The 22189-nt window shown below is 38.9% G+C and overlaps 1 protein-coding gene across 3 annotated transcripts in view; it reads left to right on the top strand.

The window, feature by feature from the left end:
* insyn1 (inhibitory synaptic factor 1) overlaps positions 1 to 16920 on the top strand; it is a 76776-nt gene extending 59856 nt beyond the window's left edge. For 2 of the 3 annotated variants that reach the window (XM_036128713.1, XM_012850898.3), the window contains exon 3: positions 15771 to 16577. In XM_036128713.1, coding sequence (XP_035984606.1) covers positions 15771 to 16577 — 807 coding nt within the window. Of the gene's footprint in view, positions 1 to 15770 lie in introns of all 3 variants that reach the window. The other variant, XM_012850897.3, reaches the window with a different exon arrangement.
* The last annotated feature ends 5269 nt before the right edge of the window (positions 16921 to 22189 follow it).

Below are 22189 nucleotides of genomic sequence, written 5' to 3'. Positions count from 1 at the left end.
ATTTTGCAATAACACCCTCCTCTGCCGCATTGCTCAGACAGTCATTAGGCGGTATCGTCTGTCTCCAGCTCTGGGAGACGGGCTGTGATGGGAGCCATAACATGAACCTGGAAAGAAGGATTCTTAATTACAAAAAGGGAGCAGGTGATAGCTTTTGCATGGTAACTCTTGATATGAGTCATTTCCCAGACAACTATAAATAGAACGCTTTGTTCTCTGAGAGAACAGCTAAAGCTAAATATTTTCCAAGCTGGTTTGCTCGCACCTTCATCCTTGCACACAATTAAGGAACTAAAGAAGTCCACATGACAGATAATTTGACTGTAAGTGAAGCACTAATCAGCTCTAAAGCTGAGAAGAGACTTTAATTCAAGTTTTTCTTTGACATAGCTGTGTTACCCGGAGATACTGTACAGCGGAAAAATAAGGTTGACAAAAGGTTGCGGAAAAGTGCCATCTGTTGCAAAAGAAAGAGAATATGGACAATATGATTTTCTTCGCTAATATATATATATATATATATATATATATATATATATATATATATATATATATATATATATATATATATATATATGATGTAATTGCTTTGATAGCAAAGCAAGACAAATGCTACGCAGCTACATTACTGCTGCTTTAAGACAGTATCCTCAAGTTGCCTATTACTTCAGTCGTATTTTTCACACATTTATTCCCGGTTCCCTGTTCTCTTTAGTTTAGATGCATGGATCTACATAACGCAAAGCAAGACGGTGAAGGTCAGAGTGTAGACCGCCACTGTGTTTTAAATCAGTGTCGGCTATTTTACAATACCTCTTTTAAAGCACATGAATATGTTAAACTTACAATATGAAGTTCGAGGCAGAACTTTTTATTGAATGTTAAGTTTATGTTCATATTCAAAATAAACATGCATACAGTCAGAGTTATGAATGAACACATTTAAATGAATACATTGATAAGTTGGTGTAAAATTTTCTATGGGCTTAAAAACTTCATAAAACAGCGGAGAAACACCAGCTACTTTGAGGAAGCGCTTTACTGTCTCTACTAAAAAGAAGCATTTCCTCATCATGATACTACCACCACCATGCTTTAAAATGTGGATTGTGTGTTTGGGGTGATGTGCACCGTTAGTTTTCCTCAACATAGTGCTTCACATTTCATTTTTATCTTATTTAATCAGGACCTTTTTCTTCCACATCTCTGCAGCTTCTCTAAGGCCTGAAACCCAAAGGATGATATTCAAAATATTGCATAACTTCAACAAATACTTTGCGAGCTGAACAATGAAAAGACACCAGAGTGAGGAATTTGTTGCAGCTGCAGAATCACGTGAGAAAAGTTCAACATAATATCAGTCCAACAATAAATGAACACCATGTTATGGGTGTTTGCATCTTTATTATTAGAGTTGGATGTCAAGAAGCAGAAGAAGATGCTAAGGGAAAGGAGAGAGTGGTAGAGGCCCTCATGGCTGGGCAAAAGAGGACAAATATCAGATGTTGGTTGAAGCAGCAGCTCCACTGATTTTGCCCCAAATATCCTCACACTGCTTTATATGTGCTGTAAGTCCTCTTCGGCTGTGAGAGCACTGAAGTGGTGTTCGGCGCATCTGTCACATGGTACTACCACAGATCATCAAAGCCAGAGATTTTCATCTACAATGATGAACTTCAGCTAAAAGAGCTGATAATGACAGTGTGGGCTAGGCTTCAGATGACTTGTGGCAAATTTATTATGGAACATTTATGACAATTCTTTTTTTTTTTTTTTTTTGCCACTCTGATGTCATTGTGTCAATTGTGAATTACAAGACTAATACACAACTACAGAACAGTTGTATTTATGCTGATGTTAACTTACCCAGACATGGACTCTATTCACTATTTAGGGGATTTTTGAAGGTACTTTGTTAATGTGGATTTAATTTAGCAGTCTTGGAATAAAGAGGGCTGAATACAAATGTACATTTTTAAAAGCCATATATTATTTTCACTTCACTTCATGATCAAACTTTACTTTACATTGATCTATAAAATAAAGTCCCAGTAAAGTACAATGGGGTTTCAAGATGTAATGTGAACAAATATGGGGTAAGGGGGTGCATGACACCCTATCATAGAGAGAGAAACGTTAACTCTTGTATATTGTTCTCAAATATTATTGTCAACTTAACACCTTTACAAAAACATACCGCATCTAAGTCACTGTGTGAGTTTTCAGTTACCAGTAATCATTTTAAGAACCGAAATAGTGTATTTTAGGAAAACAAAAGTTAATGGAGCTCTCCCTTTTTTAGCCGTGACACCCAGCTGACTCGACGCCTGCAGAAAATGGTGGAGCGGTAGTGGGAGCAGGATTCTGTCATACACACAGAATACCACAGAAGTATAGCAGCTCTGAGTTTTGTAGCGTTGAAACTGGAAAACCAATGGGATTTGTTAAAAATGTAAAGTACCCCCCCCCCCATATGTTGATCGTTTCCTCATCAAAAAAAACTTTAGGGAGATATGTTAGTTCTAGAAACAATCAAAAAGGAAATGCTTTTTAACTTGGTGCTTGACCTAAAGACAATGTTCAATTCTACAGATTAAAAAGTGGTGTACTTAGTGGCAAACGGTAGCAAGAAGAAGGACAGAGAGAGAACTGGGTGACGTGACTCAGGGTAGCCAATCGAACCCAGTAAGACTGCAGCCTCCTTACCAGCACTGAGCTCTAAAATATCTCAAAGAGAGCAACATATGAAGGAAAAATATCCAGGTCTAAATCTTCACCGTGTTGCTCTCAAAGATGCTTCTCTGACTAAATTCTCTTGATTTTTGAGCCAGAATTATTAAGCTACTGCTGCTTGTGTAGGTCAATGGCTCTCCACTGCATACTGTAAATGGCAAATAAACAAGTCAAACTCCAAGATGCACACAAATCAATTTCTGCAATATAATCAGTCTGCAATGAGATGTGTATATAATTATTTTTTTCAGGCATCATTAACCATTTCTGAGACTGTATTCACAGTCCGTGATTCAAACCGGCTCTGACAGCGTGGAAAATGTGTTTATATTGTACTGTTTTATTTTTGTATAATAACATGTTTACACTAATTTACTGCCCTAATAAGAAATATGTGGTGCATTGTTATTGCAACAAATCAAATGAATTTTAGCTTAAGTAAATCCAAATATTCCTTCAAGCACAAAAAACTAGCAGCAGGTCTTGCCAAAAATTGGGATAACCACATAGCTTTGGAACTGCTCTCTGTAATTTTTTTCCCCCCCTCTTCAAGGAGATTCTTCCTGTGTGTCTGCTTATTGGTTTGGCTGGTAGACAAACTGGGAGTTTGAGGTATTAGGATGAGGGATTTACGGCAGGATTGGACTGAGCCAGCTACCACAGCGTTGCTTTCCCCAGGTCTCCACAAGAGACGCGGTAATCTTTACCAGAACAGGTCGACTGCATTTACTGTGTACACGTCACGTCAACCATATGTGGACGTCTACTTCTGACGCTCGCTTCAAACAGACACTGCAAAAAGACAATTTATGGAAACCTTCCTAAACCCCTAAATGGCTGTGCGTGATGTGGCTGCACACGCATGCATGTTTTGTTTCTTCTTCTTCTTCTTCTTTTTTTTTTTTTCCTCTCGCATGTGAGCAGCATGACCCGACATTACTCTGGCCTAATCCGTCGCTATCTCAGGGAAGCAGACAGACTGAGGAGCCCTGTAGCGTGGCCCTACCATCTTTTTCTGGTCATTACCGGCACTAGGCCTCTCAGCACGGATAGAGGCAATGAAGGAGAACCTCAATAAATGATCAGTGTGCTCTGCCAGCAACAACACATGCTGCATTTGCTGCCTCCCTCTTGCTGTTTCCATCTTGCTCCCTTCCTGATTGTACAACCCATAACCTCTCCAGGCTGATAGTATAAACCTCACAAATATGCCCTGCAGCTGTTAAATGAGTCTGTCCAGTCTAATGACCTAAATTTGGGGAAGGAAGTGGTTGATTTCCCAGGCCTCAAGGAGCGAAGAAGCCCACCTCTTGTAAAACCCCTGAGGGATAAACGAAGCCCGTTATATGGTGAAGTTTGTAATGATGTTTTTGATTAGTGAGGTGTCAGGAGGTATTGGCTCTTTGCTCATCACGCCGTTGTTTAGCACTTTAAGGTCTCCAGAAAGATGAGTGGGTTTTTTTTTTTTTTTTTTCGTGAGAAAAGATGAAAAAGAACGCGGCATGCGCCTAATGAAGTCTCAAGCTTATAGCCACTCTCATGACAGGATAATTACACCAAATGCTTCCAGCGAACACTTCAAAGGACACTTCATCCGTGTGCCAACACCACAGAACGCATCTCACCAATCAAGATTGCCTGACCTAAATCAGGCCCCCTCTGGTTTTCCTGTAATGCCGTCCACTCAAATACTTATTGCATCTCTGCAGAGTACACCGCACTGGAATCTCAAGCACACTAAATGTGCTTAAACTCTAACAGCAAGCATACAGAGATTAGCCTCGCTCACATTAAGGCAGAAACAATTTGACGTCACGCATGACGAAGGTGGAAAGTGATGCCGCTGCATTGTTCAGGTATTATTTTATTTTATTAACGTGATGCGTATAAAGGTCAAAGATTATGCAACACCTTGGTCCAGGATAAGAGTTAGAAATAAAGAGGCTTTTGAAATATATTAAAGAGATCGTTTAGTTTTTCTTTTTCAAAGCCAGGTTCTGTGGAGTTGTTATTAGTAGGTTTCCTCACGTGAGCTTCGAAAGGCTAACAGCTTGTCAGGTTATACTCAAACATGATGCTATACTAACGCATACTGTATAAACTGTCTTTGCTAATTTTATCGAGATTTGTCAGCCAAAAAAACAGAGTTGCCAATGTTTGAGGTGGTGCTGGGAGTGAGATGGGTTTGTAGCATGGCTCATTATTAAAATAAGATTGATGTTACTTATGTCACCTAATTAATAAAATAAATTAAAAAAACAAGGGGAAAAAATTAAATTCTGGTCACAAAATAAACAAGCTGCCTACTCAATGCTTTGTGATTTGCTGTAAAAAGCTCTTGGAAAAGGGTTCTTTGTGTTTCCATGTTTCCTTTCAGCCTTCTCTAAACGCCAGTGGGTCGCAGCGCATGGCTTCTCATGCTGAACTTGGTTCTGCTGCAGGTTTATTCCTGTTAAAAAAGGAGTTGTTTTTTTCCACTGTCCCCAGCATGCTTGCTCAATGTGACAAATTGTGGTTGATTCAGCAATTTGACATTGTTATCAGTCCACTGTTGTCTTTTTCCCCCCCTGTGTCTTGTCTGGCAGTGTAGCACTCAGAAAAGCTTTCTTAGTGCCAAAGATTTACTTTCACAAGTGGAGCAGTACTGCTGTGGCTATAATGCTCTGCTTGATACTGGCGCACAAAACGTTATTGGACATTATTTGGGGATTATTTCAAATTCAACTGACACAGAAAGGTAAAAGATAAAGAAGGGAAGAGAGAAAAGTGAGGAGAACGTTAAATGGGAGAGAAGGTGACAAAATAGAGCAGAGGAAAAAGGGAGGACAAGATAACATCCTTTGAATCTGCTTCTACACCTGCAGAAAGAGAGAAAGACAGGAAATCCCTTATTTGCTGTATGATTGTATTGGTGAGGACAAGCCGGCAACGTAGAAGAACATAACTGTAGTAATGATTAATATTTATCATTGTTAGCTATTATATTCCAGTATGGTGGGGACTAAGTGCCAGTCTTCCACTACTCTAAGAATTTCCTCCAAACTTGTGGGGTTATGACATGTCAAAATGTGTGAACTATCACTTTAAACTCCACATAGAAAAGACTTTGAGTGACATGTTCATGTGGCTTTGTAGGTTTACATACTAATGCATAAATAAATACATTATCAATTAAACAAGATCACCTTCTGAATCCTGCCGTTCAATCTCCTATCTTCAGCTCACCCGCATGCATTCCTCTGCTTTTTTTCTTAACAAATCTGCCTACGGCTTTAAAATCCTTTCTGAACTGGTTGTATTCTGTTTACCATCCAGCTGTATGATGCTGAGTGAGTAACTGAATTCAAACAACTCCCTAAACACTGTTTCATGAAATGGTAAATACAACATCTAGGGGGGTAATGCACATGTTTGTGGGAATCTTAGACAATTTTCCTGGGGAATCCAGTGAAATGGTTCCTTTAGAGTTAGTCTGGGATGATAAATTAGCTATAGAAGGAGAAAATAAACAATATCAAAACAATGCAAGTGGCTGGACTCCAGTCGTATAATTGTCTTGGGGAGATTAAATTGAGGGAAAAGAAGGATAAGAGAAAAAAGTTCAAAACTGCAGGGGTTAACTGCATTTAAACAACATTTGTGACTGATTTACTCATGAAGCCAGCATGCAAGGCCATTTTGATAATTGCTGAGACCTTCAAATTGGCATTAAGCGCTTCCGGCACTGGAAAAGCGGCACGGGGGTAAGATGGAAATCTACTGCAGCATGTTGAGAAAGAAACAAGGCTTGTTTTGATTTATTTGAAGAGCGCAAATGAACATTTCAATTTTTCCCCATAAACAAAGGCAAAGCTGTGCAGGATGGGGCATAACAACCAAACAAGCACTGCAAACTCCTCTGAAAAATGACTCCTCTAAGAATGGGTGGCAAAGTAACAGATGGAGAGAAACCGCTTGAATATAGAGTAATGAAGCGCTCCAACGAAAATCCCCTCACACGTCGTGCATTTCAAATGACCCCACTGAGGGTGTTCTGTCTGAGCTCCCTTGGTAAATCGCACCTGATTTATTTTTTACATATGTACAAACCGCATCGTTACAGATGTCCTATTTCAAAACAGCTTTTATTCGCTGGTAAATACTAGAATATAAATGTGGAAACATGATAGCTTTTCCACAGGCATCATTAGAAGCATGTTAAATATGCACTTTTATGTAAGACTTGCGAAGGATGGCAATCTCCATCTGTTTACTCGGCAGCAAACAAAAATCTGCTCATACAGAATGCCATTAATGCACATCAAAACAAGTTATTCTCCTTAAACATCTCTTTAAAGATCACAGTGATTAGAGTGTGTGTTTTATATATATATATATATATATATATATATATATATATATATATATATATATATATATATATATAGTCACATTTAATGATTTTGACCTCTGCATTTATTCCTGTGTTAATTTTTCGGTCCATTTTTTAGTTAGTGATGCAGACACTTGCATAGGGACGATGGAAGTAGTACCCATTTACATGTTTCCTTGTAGAGCTTATTATAAGAGAAAAAAGTTGTTGTCTTAGTTCTTTAAGGTCAGCATAGTTTATTCTTAATGGGAGTTACAGTTATCCATCAAGCCTTGTTGTTCCTGTTTAATCTTATTCAGGGTTGTAAGAGTGAGTCCCAGCAGTAACTGAGCAAGAAGCAGGGTGCAGTACACTGTAGGGTTATTGCTGAAACATATGCACAATGGCTGTATACAGTTAAAATACCACAAGTTTCTATTTATCCCATTAATAACTAAATTATTTGAAACCAAAATGTATCAGACTAATCAAATTAATTTCGATTAAAATAGAAAAAGTGTTTTTCCAGTTGCTACTGGACAAACAAAGAAGTAGTCTTGAGGTGCATATTGTGTCAAATTACATATCTTTTACAGGTTTGCTTTTTTTATAGAGTCAAACTGGTAGAGTATTGTGGATGGCAACGTTGTAATAGTTTCTTCCTCATGCTGGAAAAAATAAAAGGTCTGGGATGACCTTTATCTAAGGTGGAAAATATTAGCAGTCTAAAACTGCAGCTTACTAGAGCCTTGGTATACAGTGAGAACAGTAACCACTAGTTGCCATTGTCATTGCATACTAACTGTTTACCAACCAGTCCATGTCTAGTAGACGATTGACCTAAAATACATGTTTTTGTTCTGTATGTGGAAACTGATGACCACAGAGTAAACCCACATGGAGAAGATGCAAGACCCGACACAAAAAGGGCCTAAAAAAAATATGTACATGAACTGGTAACATTTTAGCTGAGAGGAGAGGATGCCAAATAATGTAATTTTACAGTAAAAACAGAACCCTGAAACAAATAGTGTCCAATGCACACTGAGCAGTTTAACAAGCCATCGCTGTTGTGGTTTTATTTGTTATGTAGCTATGAGATCTAGTTTTGCTTTGGGGCTCATTCATCATTGGGCTGGCCACGAGGAAAGAACTACTCACACAAGGAAGTCGTCAAAAAATAAATAATAAACAGCATGAGACTGCACAGTTACACACAAAAATGGCTGTTTTAAATTTCTTCTTTTCAATATGAAGTGAATTTTTTTTTTCCAAAGTCGATATACTGCCAAGGCCTAAATAACAGTCGGCTTAAGTGATTCTATTTCCTAAATCACACCTCTGCCAAAGAGGAGGCTCTTCAAGAGGCTTTACATTACTGACCATGGCCCCGTGTTAGATTATCGTGGCCTGTCATTGCCATCACTCTAACTTTCTGTCATAGACAAGGCTCAAAGACCTCTCTTTCACTCTGACCCTCAATTACCCAGCCCAATCATCTCCGACAGGTGTTGAGGTACAGTAATAAACCCCCGTCTGATGCTGCCGAGGCAACCTCTCCTTTAAAGCACCTCTGAGAGCTGTAAAATGACTAAGCTCTGAGTTGATCAGGTGCTGTGAACACAGTTGACTCATCGCTGCTTGTTGATGGTGTGCAGTGAAACAGAAAAAGAAATTACAATAACACTTAAAATGGCTGTAACACTTACTCCTCTGGTTGAAATTTATAGAATGGATTGTATGAGAGAAGCATTTAGTGTGATCTCACCCCTACGCAGATAGATGCTCTAAAATTATACTGATTAAACACCTACGTTTTAATTTCTTCGATAAGTTATATGGTCGGCATTTACACACAAAAGTGATTGGCATTGTTATAATCATGCTTTAAAAATCAGCGCATTTATTGTAAAGAAATCTGCTATCAGCAGAGCATCTGAGAGAAAATAAAATACAGAAGTTACAGTCAAATTCTCAGCACTTACTGAACATAAACTCTCATACTATCCATTACTGCTTAACTGTGTCGGAAATAGTCTTTTGAGTGACAAAGATAGGCCATCACTGCATCATTAATTGCAAATACTATGAGGGTCATCAAAAGAAATATGAACGCATGGCCTGGTTTATCTTAACTCTGATCTGCCAGTCCAAATGTTGACTTCTTTGGGATTAATGGGTTAACGGGAGAAGTGAAGCTGCCCAGTAATAAAAGTGAGAAAATATTGCAACAGTTGTCAGCATGATCTTATTCACTCATTAAGGGTGTCTCATTATATCAGAAAAGCATCCAAAAGTTAATTTATTTCAGTAAATCAATTCAAAACTGAAATTCATTGTATCATGTCATCACACACACACACGGAGTGATACATTTCAGATGTTTTTATTAGTTATTATTAGAATCTTTATCTATATCTATATATCTATATCTATCTATCTATCTATCTATCTATCTATCTATCTATCTATCTATCTATATATATATATATATATATATATATATATATATATATATATATATACATACATACACAATTACACCAAATACACAATTGCATAGAAAATGGATGACTTTACAGCTGCCCAGGAGTCAGTGACACCCTGACACATGGAGGGTAAACCACATAAGGTCATTGCTGAAGAAGCACTCTATCCAAGCGTATTGAACGAAGGTTAAGCATGATGAAAAAAGTGGGGTAGAAAAAAGGTGCAAATGCAATAATGGTAACCAAAGCCTTAAGATAACTTTGAAGAAAAGTAAATAAAAATAATCAAGCGGGGAACCGTACACAAACATGTAGGACATAGACTATGATTGTGACATTCCTTCTGTCAAGCCACTCTCAAGACAGAGAGAACAGAAATCACCTTCCTTCACTAAGGAGAAAAAAGGCTGGACTGTTGCTCAAGGGTTCAAAGTCCTTTTTTTCCAGATGAAGCAAAATGTTGTTTCATTTAGAAATCAAAGTCCCAGTGTGTGGAGGAAGATTGAAATCCAAGTTGTTTAAGGTTCAGTGTGAAGTTTCCAGAGTCAACGCAGCGCTCTACCAGAAAAGATCAGAGCACTTCCTGCTTCCTACTGCTGACAAGTTTTATGGAGATGCTGATTTCACTTTTCAGAAGTAATGGACACCTGCCCACACTGCCAAAGTGGGCAGACTTCATAAATCAGAACAAGCTTTAACTTAGTGCTTATCATTCACCACATTCAACTGGTCAACTGGTATGCATGTTTGTGACGATTAGGAGGGTAAAACATAAGTAAAAGAAAAACATTGGATTGACATTAAATAAATAAATAAAAACTATAATTTAGCTTTTTTTTTATTTTTTAAAATAACTTTTCTAAAATGTGACTGTAGGAAACTGAAGTTTCCTACAGTTCTGGAGACCAACATGTTGCTATGGTTCTGAAAATCTCAACTAGGTAACAACAGCTAGACCACCGCGCCTGTAACGGGCACACCGACACGTCGCCCATAAAACTTTACATGTCTGGTTCAATGACCATGGTATCGCTGTACTTGATTGGCTAACTGGCCTGACCTAAACCCAATGAGAATCTATGGGGTGTTGTCAAGAGAAAGATGAGAGACACCAGTCAACAATACAGGCTAGCTGAATGCTGCTATCAAAGACATCTGGGCTTCCTAGAAATCTTAGCAGAGCCAAAGACTGATCACCTTCATGCCAGCCTGCATCCTTGTAGTAATCCATGCAAAAGGATCCTCGGCTAGATATTGAGTCCTTTCACTGAAAATACTTAATATTCTGTATTTTTATTGGCCTTAACTAATTTTTTTAATTTCCAAAGAAACTGTGTTGTCATCAGCTGAAAGTCATAGTCATCAAAATTTATTAAAATAAAGACTTGATATCCACCAATTCATGCAGTGAATTTAATATGATATACAAATTTTAGACTTTTTAAGTTGAATTGCTGAAATAGTTCAATGATATTAAAATTTATGGCTGTGCACATGGACATCTTTGGTTTTATTTAGTCATAAAATAACATTTTAATTAGTACCAGCGCTATCACATAATCATTGGTGTCAGCAGTGTGCTTGAGTAGTGCTAGTAACAGCGTTTTAAAGTTAACTTTTCTTTACTTCTGTTTGTTCTACTTCTCTCACAGACACTTTTTGTCAAGTCTGTCCCTCATGTGCAAAGGCTGTCCAGTCATTCCAGCTCACTTCCCTCTAGTTTCATCACAATCTCTTAATCAGAAAAAGGTGCAGAGCTTACTGTTGCTCCTGCTGCATAAAGCATACAGAAATTCTCAGCAGAGCCTTTAGGTGAAGACAGTTACAACACTTAATGAACCTACAACATGCTGCAGTAACTACCCAGCAACCTCTGTCTCTGTAACATAATGATGTTTTGAAATGCGGCTGATAATTTTTAAATCCGCCGATTAATAGTTGTGTAATGAAGTAAACAAAGCTTTTTAGTCTCCCTCCCCGGCCTGGAGAGGCATTTTACATTAACAGCTTCGTGAGTTAAAGTCTGCAAATCACACAGCAAACAGGTTGAGTAATTCAGGGATTAGAGGATTCATACAGCCCAATTCCCTCAGACAGTCTGCCAGCAGAGGCGCACCGTCCAGGTACTCATGAGGTGTACAATGATGCGGCTGGCGGATCTGCAGAAAAGCTCATCGACAAACGAGCCATGGCCGTGCATGAAGTGTGATACAGTTGGATTCAAATACCGAAGGTTTGACTTAACGCGAAATGTCTCTGAGAGAAGGTGTCCTTGGAAAGCTGTGGAGCGTTTCAGGTTTTCCAGATTTCTGATATGTTCAGATTTAAACATAATTTCATGTCATCTGCTTCTGAGAAAAAAAAATGTTCTGCACAGCCGCCGAATGAAAACAGTAATAAATACATTTAAAAGGTTTAATAAATCCCTCATTACAAAACTGGGCCCGGTGCATAAATAATCCACGCTTCACGAACAGCGAGTAATTTGTTCAACAATGTAATGATAATGTGCACATGGTTCCAAATCTCTCTGCCGTCAAATGCCATAAACGAGGTTCAAACCTTTTTTTTATTGATGTTCTGTTTATGGAGATTGCCTTGAGAAATAAAAAAAACAAACATACAAAGTATCTAAAACTGGGTGGTAATGCCTACAATTTAATTAAAAGTTGTGGAGAGAATATTTTCTAGTTCTAAATATAGAGATGGGATTTGGGTTTGTGCTGCAATCATACTTTCGTTTTGCAGTCTTCATAACCTGAAAGAAGCAAACACGGCAAATAATTATAACTCTCAGGGTGAAATTGCATTTTCAACAAAAAGTTCAAAACAGTGTTTAATTGCTGAACAGTTTGGGGGGTAATGTATCATTTACAGGGTACATAAGCTGGGAGTGTTTTCATTTCACAAACCATTGTTGAAAGCCGAATGTGCTGATTGAGGGAGCTAAAATGTCAAGTACAGAGGGCTTGGATTTTAGGTGTTTTCAGGCAAAGCAGCGCAATTTCAACTGAAGGGCATTCTATTCATCAAACACTCAACACCGCGGCCCCTGATCATGGAAGCATTCAGGTCAATTTGGAGGTAATAATAAATAAAAGGTTTTTAAGTGATATGTTTTCCGGCATCAGTGGAATATTTCTACCTATTTTGCAGCAGAATTTGGGGTAAAAAACAAAACACACATGTATTTTAAGGTGCAGTCATAGACAACAGTGTGTTCGCCAATAAAACATAAAGCAGGCAGCATATTTAAGATAAAGCTTTAACCAGTCAGACGAGAGGCTTTTTTCCGCCTTTTTCTGCCTTCTTTTTTAATGAGTAGTGACACGGTTTTAGTGTTCCGAGCTCATTTCAGAGAATATTCAATTTTGTGTGGAAGCGACGTGAAGCAATTTAAAACACCTGTCCACAGGAGGCCGCGCTGGAAAACACAACTCGTTTCAAATGCATTAACAAACAATTTAGGTTTTACGGATAAAAAGTCCTGGAAACGCAAACACAAATCAATTAGCAGCTGTGAATACATCTTAGCTTTTGTTCGACTTGACAGTGGGGGAGTGTACATCAGTGGGATGTCAAGCATAGAAAGCATCTGGAAATGTCATGTTACGCTGTGCAAAAAAAAAAAAAATCTCACTGAGACTTACTTTAAAGTGAGCTCACAGGCTTTCTTTTTGAATATTTTCTTGTTCTATTGTTTGCTGAGTGGCTGTCTGGACTTAATGAAAAAACATAGTTTTGAGTGCATATGAATAATTATGAACTACCTGAGTACAGTGTGGAATTGGTGCAAAAGCCCTTTTGATTTTAGCTATGAAAGATGACACTAAAGGAGCATGTGTTAAAATTTTCAAAAGTACTTTGATGAGCTTTGCTTGGTATTCACATGGTTCCAGATGCGTTTGAAACAGTTTTGATACTGCTTGCTTGCTTGCTCTTATTTGCGAAATATCCAGACTCCTGCAGAGGCTGAAAGGTATGTCATTTGTTGGAAAGGTGTGGATGAACAAAAAATGAGCTACATTTATGGATGTTATGGATGGAATGTAGAGGAACGTCACTTATGTTGTTACAATTCATCCAAAAGAGGGACACAAATATCCTCTGCTGTTAAAGTCCTACTAGTGAAAATGAAAGAAACAGAGGCAATACTCGATATAATACTAGTCGTGCTCTTTGACATTTTACTTTTAAATGTAAAGCAGCATTGTTTTTTTGATACTATCCAGCAAGGCACAAAGCAGTGTTGAGCCAGACGTTTCTTTTTGAATTGTTTCCACAGTTAATTGTTTCTATGTATATAACTAGAATAGTGCACCATTACTGTATTTGTGTGGTCATGGAAAAAGTGACACATAGTTAACAAATTATAGGACTCACACTTGTATTGCACTCTACCTGTAGTTAAGATGCCTCATACTTTTCAATGTTTTTTTAAAACTGATGTTTTTGCAAGCTATTCATAGACATCTGTGTTGATAGAGTCTGTGGAATTCCAGTCTGAAAAATCCTGTAATACCTATGCTGCTTAGCAGGTGGTGCTAACATCAACAAGCATGACTAAAGCACTGTGGGCTAAAGATTATCCCATAACAATTGTGGCTTGTGTTTTGTTGGACACTGGTACCATATTTCATTATGGTTACATAATGACAATAAAGATTCTTGAGTCTTCTTGATTTAGCGTATGAAAAAACGTAAAATTAGGTTTAAGAATACAAGTCCAGATTTTAAAAAAGCAAACCCAATTCATATAAACTACAATATCATTGTAATGGTCCTGTATTTGTGTAAATCAATTCACTAAGTGAAACACATTGTATAGATTAATTACACAGACTGATGATTTTGTGTTTACAGCTTATGAAGACATGACATTTAAAATGAACATATTACCTCAGATCAAAATAAAATGTTTACAAAAATGTGGGCTTAATAAAAAGTTTAATAGCTGTTTAAAGGTTGTTACTTTCAAAAGATACTTTTAATCTGATAAACAAGCTGCATCGGAATTTGACTGCATTTTTTTGGAAAAACTAAGAAAAACCTTGTTTGCTAGCTTTCTTTTTTCACATAGTCACTGTTGCTCAAATCATGAACTGTATTTTAAGGAATGTACATATAGTGTAGAATATTCCAGTCAAGGTTTGATTAGTCAGTAGCCTACACTGTGTTTTCTAATTCATTCTAAGGTGGTCCTAGTGTCAAAAAGCATAGAATGGTTTCTTAAAGGGTTTTCATTCATTTTAAACAATCTTCTTTCACTGTAAAATGATTCAGTTCAAATTTGATCACTCTTGGTCAGGAACGATCAACTGTAGTCCTCAAGAGTTGGTTTCCTGGAGGACGTAGAGGTGTCTCTATACTCTACTGCACATCTGTATTAATGGAGGCATTGCATCATTGTGTCTTCAAGTTCTGCCTTTATTGGATTCAGGTGTGTTCAACCAGGGGAACATCTAAAATATGCAAGATACTGGCTCTGGAAAACCAAAGTTGGAAACCTTGTATCTAAGTAATTTTTAGATTTGAACGTAGTCCAATTAGGTAGCCTCTTACTTCAGTGCCATAGGATGCTCTGAAGCACACATCAACACACAGCGTTAGTGACTAATGGTTAGCAGGACACAGGATCCTTACAGTGCTCACAAATAATTCATGTTATCTGTCACTCCACCACCATCTATTTTTTTCTACCTGGTACCCTAAATGCTGCCACACAGCTGATTTAAACGGAGCAGAGGCTTTTGTAATGGTACTTTGCCAGCTAGCCCGATGGCATCTTTATCAGCTAAATCCATCAGCACAACACAAAGCGCTATTTCCTTTATTACTTCAAAATAAGAGTCGGCACATAAAAAGTGTCAAGGTTAATGCACTCACCTTATCATTGGGAGTTTACAATGTTAGCTTTCTCTTCATCCGGCAAAATCGCACGTTGACAGCAGCTGTATAGACGGACTGCTCGTGGATAAGAAATACAACATTGTTTTAAATTCGACCGACCTTGCAGGAGACTTTAAACGTTAGCGTTTGAACAGCGGTTGTGCGTTCAAACACCACACCTTTTCCAAACATTTACTTTCAGCCTTCGATTTGATCAACGTAAATACATCAGACAGGTCCTTCTCTACTTTATCGGCTTCTCTGAAATATCTCATTGGTTATTCTCTTGTGTGTTTTTCTATCTCTAGGTGGTGGGTCAAATTGATAAATTAACTTCTGACTTTGACTTCGACCTGGAGCCAGATGACTGGACGGTGGCCACAGCGAGCAGCACATCCAGCAGTGAGCGGGGTTTGGGAGAAGCCTTCAGGCTGGACTTTCTCAATGCAGATGTGCTTTCGGACAGCTGGGAGTTCTGCAGTTACCTAGAGGCTGCTGGTGCAGCTGCCCGCAGATCTAGCGAACAACCGGGGGATCTACAACAGGAGCTGAGCCAGGGATCTATCCCAACCCAGACACAGACCCCCACCCCACCCCCCACCACTGCCTCGGTCTACTCTCAGATGAATGGTGGGCTTCCTATCCCCAATGGGCCTCGCATTATTACTCCAGACTCCTCCAGCGAGGAGGCCAGTAGCTCCACGTACAGCCAAAAGACCTCCCGTACGTCTGGCACACGGGAAAGAGTCCGTTTCAGTGACAAAATTCTCTACCATGCGTTGTGCTGCGACGATGACGAAGAGGAGGAGCAGGAGGACCTACGGGAGGACAAGAGTGGCTGCGCTACGCCGGACAGCGATACAGAGCCAGGCTCGATCGCTCCTAAGCGTTCTTCCTCCGAGCACTCGCTCCTGCATAACTGTCTGGAACCTTCCTACAGCTCCTTGCCAGCAAAGGCGATGACAGGAGCTCACACACTACCCAGGAAAGGTCTCTTAAACCCCGGCTGCCGCAAAAAACTGTTACGAAATAGCAGCACACAAACTGTCTCTGACAAGAGCACTCAAACTGTACTGCCCTATATTCCAACCAAACAGAAAGCAAAGGACCACTGAGGAAGCAGACAAATCTCATGAAGAGAACTGTGCATTATTTAATATTAAATACATAGCTCATAGATTAATACACAAATAAATAAATTACTAAATAAATAAATGATATATGGAAAATCTCTTGACTATCCAAACTCATTCTGTGGCTCAGGGAAATCCAAAAGCAATCGAACAAAATCCAACAATAAAGCAAAGGTTGCAGGTCAATAAAAAAATCTATTCGTACTCAGGTTAAAACATAATAAAGGAACTTGAAGAGAGGGAAATGACCATCTGATTGTTTACTGAATTTTAAAGTCATTTGTATTAAAGTCAGTAAAATATGTATATGATTCCCAAGCAAAACTTGGTGGTAAAGCTCTAATTCATAGGCAAAGTTCAGACATTCCTTAGGGTTGGTAACCAGGTTTGCACATACACCAGGGGAGTTTTCTGTCCACTCCTCCCAAAATACTCTGCAAATCCTGAAGGTTTTGAGTCTGTTGTTTGACAGCTCAATATGTCCACTCCTTCCCAAGACTTATTATAGGATTAAGATCCAGGCACTGACTGGACCTCTGCAGGACATTCATGTGTTTCTTTTGGAGCCACTCTCCTGTTTCCTTCACCTTAGGGTTTGGGTCATGGTCATGCTGGAAGCAACATACCTGCCTGATCTTCAGTGTTCTGAATGAAAAGGTTCTTATCAAAGTTTCTATGGTACTTGGCCCCATATCATACATTCAATGCAGGAAAGTCTTTCTGTATCTTTAGGTGAGAAACAGCCCAAAAACACTTTTCCCCCTTCATGTTCAGTCCAGTTAGTTATTTTCCCACAAGGGTAAATCTGGTGTGTAGTAGCAGTCAAAGCATAATCGGCACATATCAACACAATTTACACGCTTACAAACATTCAAACACATGAAGAAAGATGCTTCCCCTCAAAAAATAAAAAATAAATAAATGGTAACATTGTAAAACGTGCTAGGTTTGGTCAAAGTTGACTAAGAGTTTTAATTGCACTTGGGACAAAAGAATAGCTGTACCAATTACACCTTATATTTGGCAACATGTACCTTTGACTTGCAAGATGGACAACAAACTCCCCTAAAAGTGGGTGATCTTTACTGTCTAGGATGGTTTTGGCCTTTTTTGCCATCTGTCTGTTCCAAATATCTGACAGGGGTCGCTGTTAAATGGCAATTATTTGCAGACAATTCATGGGTTCATAATTAGCATTTATTTAGTCTCCAAAGAGGGCAAGTCAAGTTGTTGCCAAATGCTTAATTTTTGTCCCATCGGATTACATTATTTTCTCCAACACTTTCTAAGAATTTGTTAGGCTTGCAATGGCAAACTTCAGAGGAGCCTCTGCATGTGCCTTCTTGAACAAGGGAACCAGGACTGCAGGATCTCAACCCGTCATTGCAAAGTATTTTACTGTTATCTTAGGCTCTGTTTTCTCAGCTCCCTTGAGATTATTAACAAGCTTCTTCCATGTATTTCTAGGCTGATTTCTCACCTTGCTCATATCCTTACTCCAATGTTTGAGAAGAATGGAGCTCTGAAATGATGGCAACTGACTTTGAACTTTTTAATCCAATTTCATATGTTCTGGTCAGCAGTGGTTCTCTTCTTCACCAAGCTTCATGCTGATGGCCTTGTTTGACATTCTAGACTAGGGAGACCTTTTGACTCCCTGAAACATCCTAAGCAAATCTTTTGACTGCTCTTTGGTCTTTTCCATGGTGGTGGTGAGGATTCAGCAGATTTGAATTTGCCGTATTTTAAATACAGCACTAGTCCAAACCAACCATTTCTTTGTGAGGGGGCGAACTGACAAATATAGCAGAGTACCAAATAATTGTTTCCCCCTCTGTATTAAATTGAAACATTATAAGGTGTGAGAGAGATTTCACAAACAATCATTACCAGAACCTTAAAAAATGTTGAAATGGAAGTGGGTAAAAACACATTTTCCCTTTGTCACACAATAAAAGACACAAGGAAAGAAAAGAGAAGGTTTGTCTCTATCATGTGGATACAAAACGCCACTCATTCTACAGCCTAAATCTGTATAAACATTGGCTTTTTTTGTGTTCTGGTAATTTCAAATGTCAGGGGGATTATTGCTTCCAGGAAGGAAATGTCTCTAGATGCATGTGTCAAGGCGCTTCCTCCTCCCTTTGATGTCAACAAACGACTCTGAGAAAAGAGTCAGAAAACAACACAATTTACCTTTGGTTTCAAAAACCATCTCAATGCGATCGCTCCTTGGTCTGCTGCAGAGCCTGAAATGTATGAGTGACAGGCAGCAAAACAGATACACGGGCATTTTGGAAGTCGCGCTCCACAAAAATGACATTTAATTTTTGTCCGTCGATGTGCCTGCTAGCGGTGACACTCGATGGAGAAGTGGAGCTAAATAGCAATTGGGTGGAGGGGTGGTGGTGCGGGGGTACAAGCGCTAAAGGTTTTGTCTCTTCATTCAGTCGCCCAGCGGGGAATTGAACTCGGTAGAGCAGCATTTTATTCACAGGGCCAGCGCCAATAGCCATTCCTGATCAATATGTTAGAGGGAGGTTGCAGTGAGAGGTCTCTTTGCTGAGCGTGCAAGCCACTCTCCTGGGATCTGTGAACAAAAACTCACAGTCAGATATATTTACTTACACTGAGCAGAACAAAAATTAGAATTGTAGCCCTAAAGAAGTGACATTTCAAAAAGTGTGGAGCCAGGAGTGGAAGCCAGTGGCGACAGAAGACAGTGTTCTTGCGCAACGATTTCTCTTTATTTTTTTGCTTATTTATTTGTTTTCCCCACGCACCAATATTCTACCCTGGGAATCAGCTTTGTGAGCGTGGTCCTCACACCCTTGTGCTTTCAGTGTTGAAAAGAAAAGTAAAATGTTGAAATCTACTAACTGAGAAATCCTCGCTGACTCCGGTGATGCCGACCTTTCTGCCTCGGATCACCCAGTGGGTACCTAGCCTTTTATAAGAGGCAGGGATTATGGAGGCTCCGTTTTTGCTATATAAAGTGCATTACACAAGAATTCATACCACTTAAGCTTTTTCTTTTTTTCATATTACAACCAACATTCACTGCAATTTTGGGGATTATATTTGACTGGCCAATGTAATGTAGTGCCTAATTGTACAGCATGGAAATGTTTTTTTTTTTTTTTTTTTTACAAATTGAAATCTGAAAAGTTTGGAGTGCATTTGTATTCAGCCTCCTGTACTGTGATACCACTATGTGAAACCCAGTCGCTTGCCTTTAAAAGCCCCATGATTATGAAACTGAGTCCACATGTGTGTAATCTGATCCCTGTGTAATTGTCAAGGCTTCAGGTTTCTTAGAGAATAGTAAAAAACAGACAGCATAATAGGGTCCAAAAACATTCCACACCAGTCCTGAATAAAGTTAAGTTAAAAGCAGGGTTAGGTTCTGAAACAATATCTCAACATTGGACATCTCGGAAATCGCTGTTCAGACTATCATCTGTAAAATATGAGTATGGGATAGCTGCAAATTTATCAGATATGGCTATTCTTGCCAAGGTTGGGCAAAGACAGAATTAATGTCAGAAGCAGCCCAGAGACCCAAGTTAACTCTGGAGGAGCTGCAGAGACCTACAGCTAGCTCAGGGGAAAGAATCTGTTGACGGGACAGCTATTGTTTTTGCATTCTACAGATTTAGCCCATATGAGACATTGCCAAGATGAAAGCTATTGTTGAAGGAAAGCTTTGAGACGTATGACACAAGCAATTAGGGAGACATTAAGCAAACGTGTAACAAGTTGTTCTGGTCAGGTGAGACCAAAGTTGAGTTTTTTGTCCAGCATGCAAAACACTATCTGTGTGGGGAAAGAAAAAGCACACCCTTATGAACATTGCATGCCCATACTGTTAAACAGTGGCAGCGTCATACTGTCGGGAGGAATTTATTTAATCATACAAGCTAGATGGTTGAAGTTAATGGGAAAGTATGGTGCAAAATATAGGACAATCCTACCAATCCATTTGACCTTTCAGCTGGACAGCAATACCAAAAATATAACCAGAGCCAGAAAGAATAATTTAAAATGGCCCAGTCAAAGTCAAGACCTTAGCTCAATTAAGTATATAGCAAGACATAACCACCGACATTCACATATCCTCTCCAGCCAGTCTGAATAAGAAAGGGCATACATTTCAGTTTTTAGTTTGTATAAAGCTAGAAGAGACATACACCAAAATAATTGGTGCCTGAATACAAATGCATGACATGGTTTTCAGATTATTTTTTGTATTTAAAGAAATAATATACAATTGCCCTTTCATTTAAAAAAAATGCTTTATTTTCTTTTGGCCTATTCCAACAACAAAAAATACATTGAAGTTTATTGTGGTACTGTGACTAAATGTGAAAAATATAAAGGGGTATTAACACTTTGGTAAACCACAAGAGACACTTTCTGAATTGCAAAAATTGCCAGGTAATGCCTGTTCGAAAAAGGCTCAACCATTCAAGCTAGATTTGTTTGAGGTAAGCTGCTCTTGTTCTTACTTTGTGATGTGTAAGGTGTTCAATAAGTGCAAATGACTACTGCAACACTGAAGATTATTAGGGGCTGTGGAGAATTTCATCCAAGATGGACCACTTCTGTTTTTCTTTGTTTACTCTTGTGTAACAGTTATTGCATAGTGCGCAGCTTGAGGGAATTACAGCTTTGCTGTTTAGGCAGCATTAAGCCTCAAGACCCCAATATAAGGACAGCGGACAGTGCACATTTAAGGCAGGCAGCTTGGTAGACGCCACACAAGCAATAATTAACTCGAGGTTGATGTACTATGCAGGAATTTGGCAGGAGGGAGTTTGTCATGTGTTTTCTTCCCCGATTTTTATGTGTTTTCTTTAGTCCTGAGCTGGCTCAGACGATGTCAGGTACCTGTGAAGAAAAGCACAGAGGAGAGATTGATGGCCCTCTCCCTGAAGCATCAGCTGCCATTTCCCTGCTTGACAGACCAACGGGCCATCATAGACATTAGTATAAACAAACAAAGATATGCCTCAATACCACTGGTACATAAATTACAGTAAAACAAAGCTCGTCTTGCATTGGCCATGCAGGTGCACAATTAGAGATAGTTATTGTCTTCTTGTCTACCTAGAGAATTTATTAGTCATAGTCTGCAGTGGAATAATCTCTTCAATATAGAGCTGTTTGGCAATGACACAGAATATATTACCGTAGGGGACATGTTTGAGATATTTGGACAAAATATTAACAATGTCTCTTTTGCCAACCAGCTCATTATTCATCTTGAACGGGGCAGAGCTGTATTCTCAGTTCTCTGTAGGACAGGGATAGGAGGCATCCAAAGGTTATGAAAACCTTAGCAGGCTGATGCCAGAATTATCCGTCAACCGGAAAGATCCTTTTTCTGATAACACTGAATACAAAAAGAGGTGGTTTGTATTTGCAGATGTGTGTGTTTTACAAATATACCATCACTGCCATTGTGCCTGCACATTGTGCATAGAGATAAGTGGCGTTTTCTGACTCATATTTAATTTCATATGTGCCTGTCACAGCAATTAATGGAGATCAATGCAACCCGACACAGCACATCCCTCTGGAAGTCATTTGGC

Source organism: Fundulus heteroclitus, unplaced genomic scaffold (genome assembly GCF_011125445.2).
Source record: "Fundulus heteroclitus isolate FHET01 unplaced genomic scaffold, MU-UCD_Fhet_4.1 scaffold_112, whole genome shotgun sequence".
NCBI lineage: Eukaryota > Metazoa > Chordata > Actinopteri > Cyprinodontiformes > Fundulidae > Fundulus > Fundulus heteroclitus.
The sequence above is the reverse complement of the archived record's forward strand: the minus strand, read 5'-3'. Positions and strand labels throughout refer to the sequence as shown.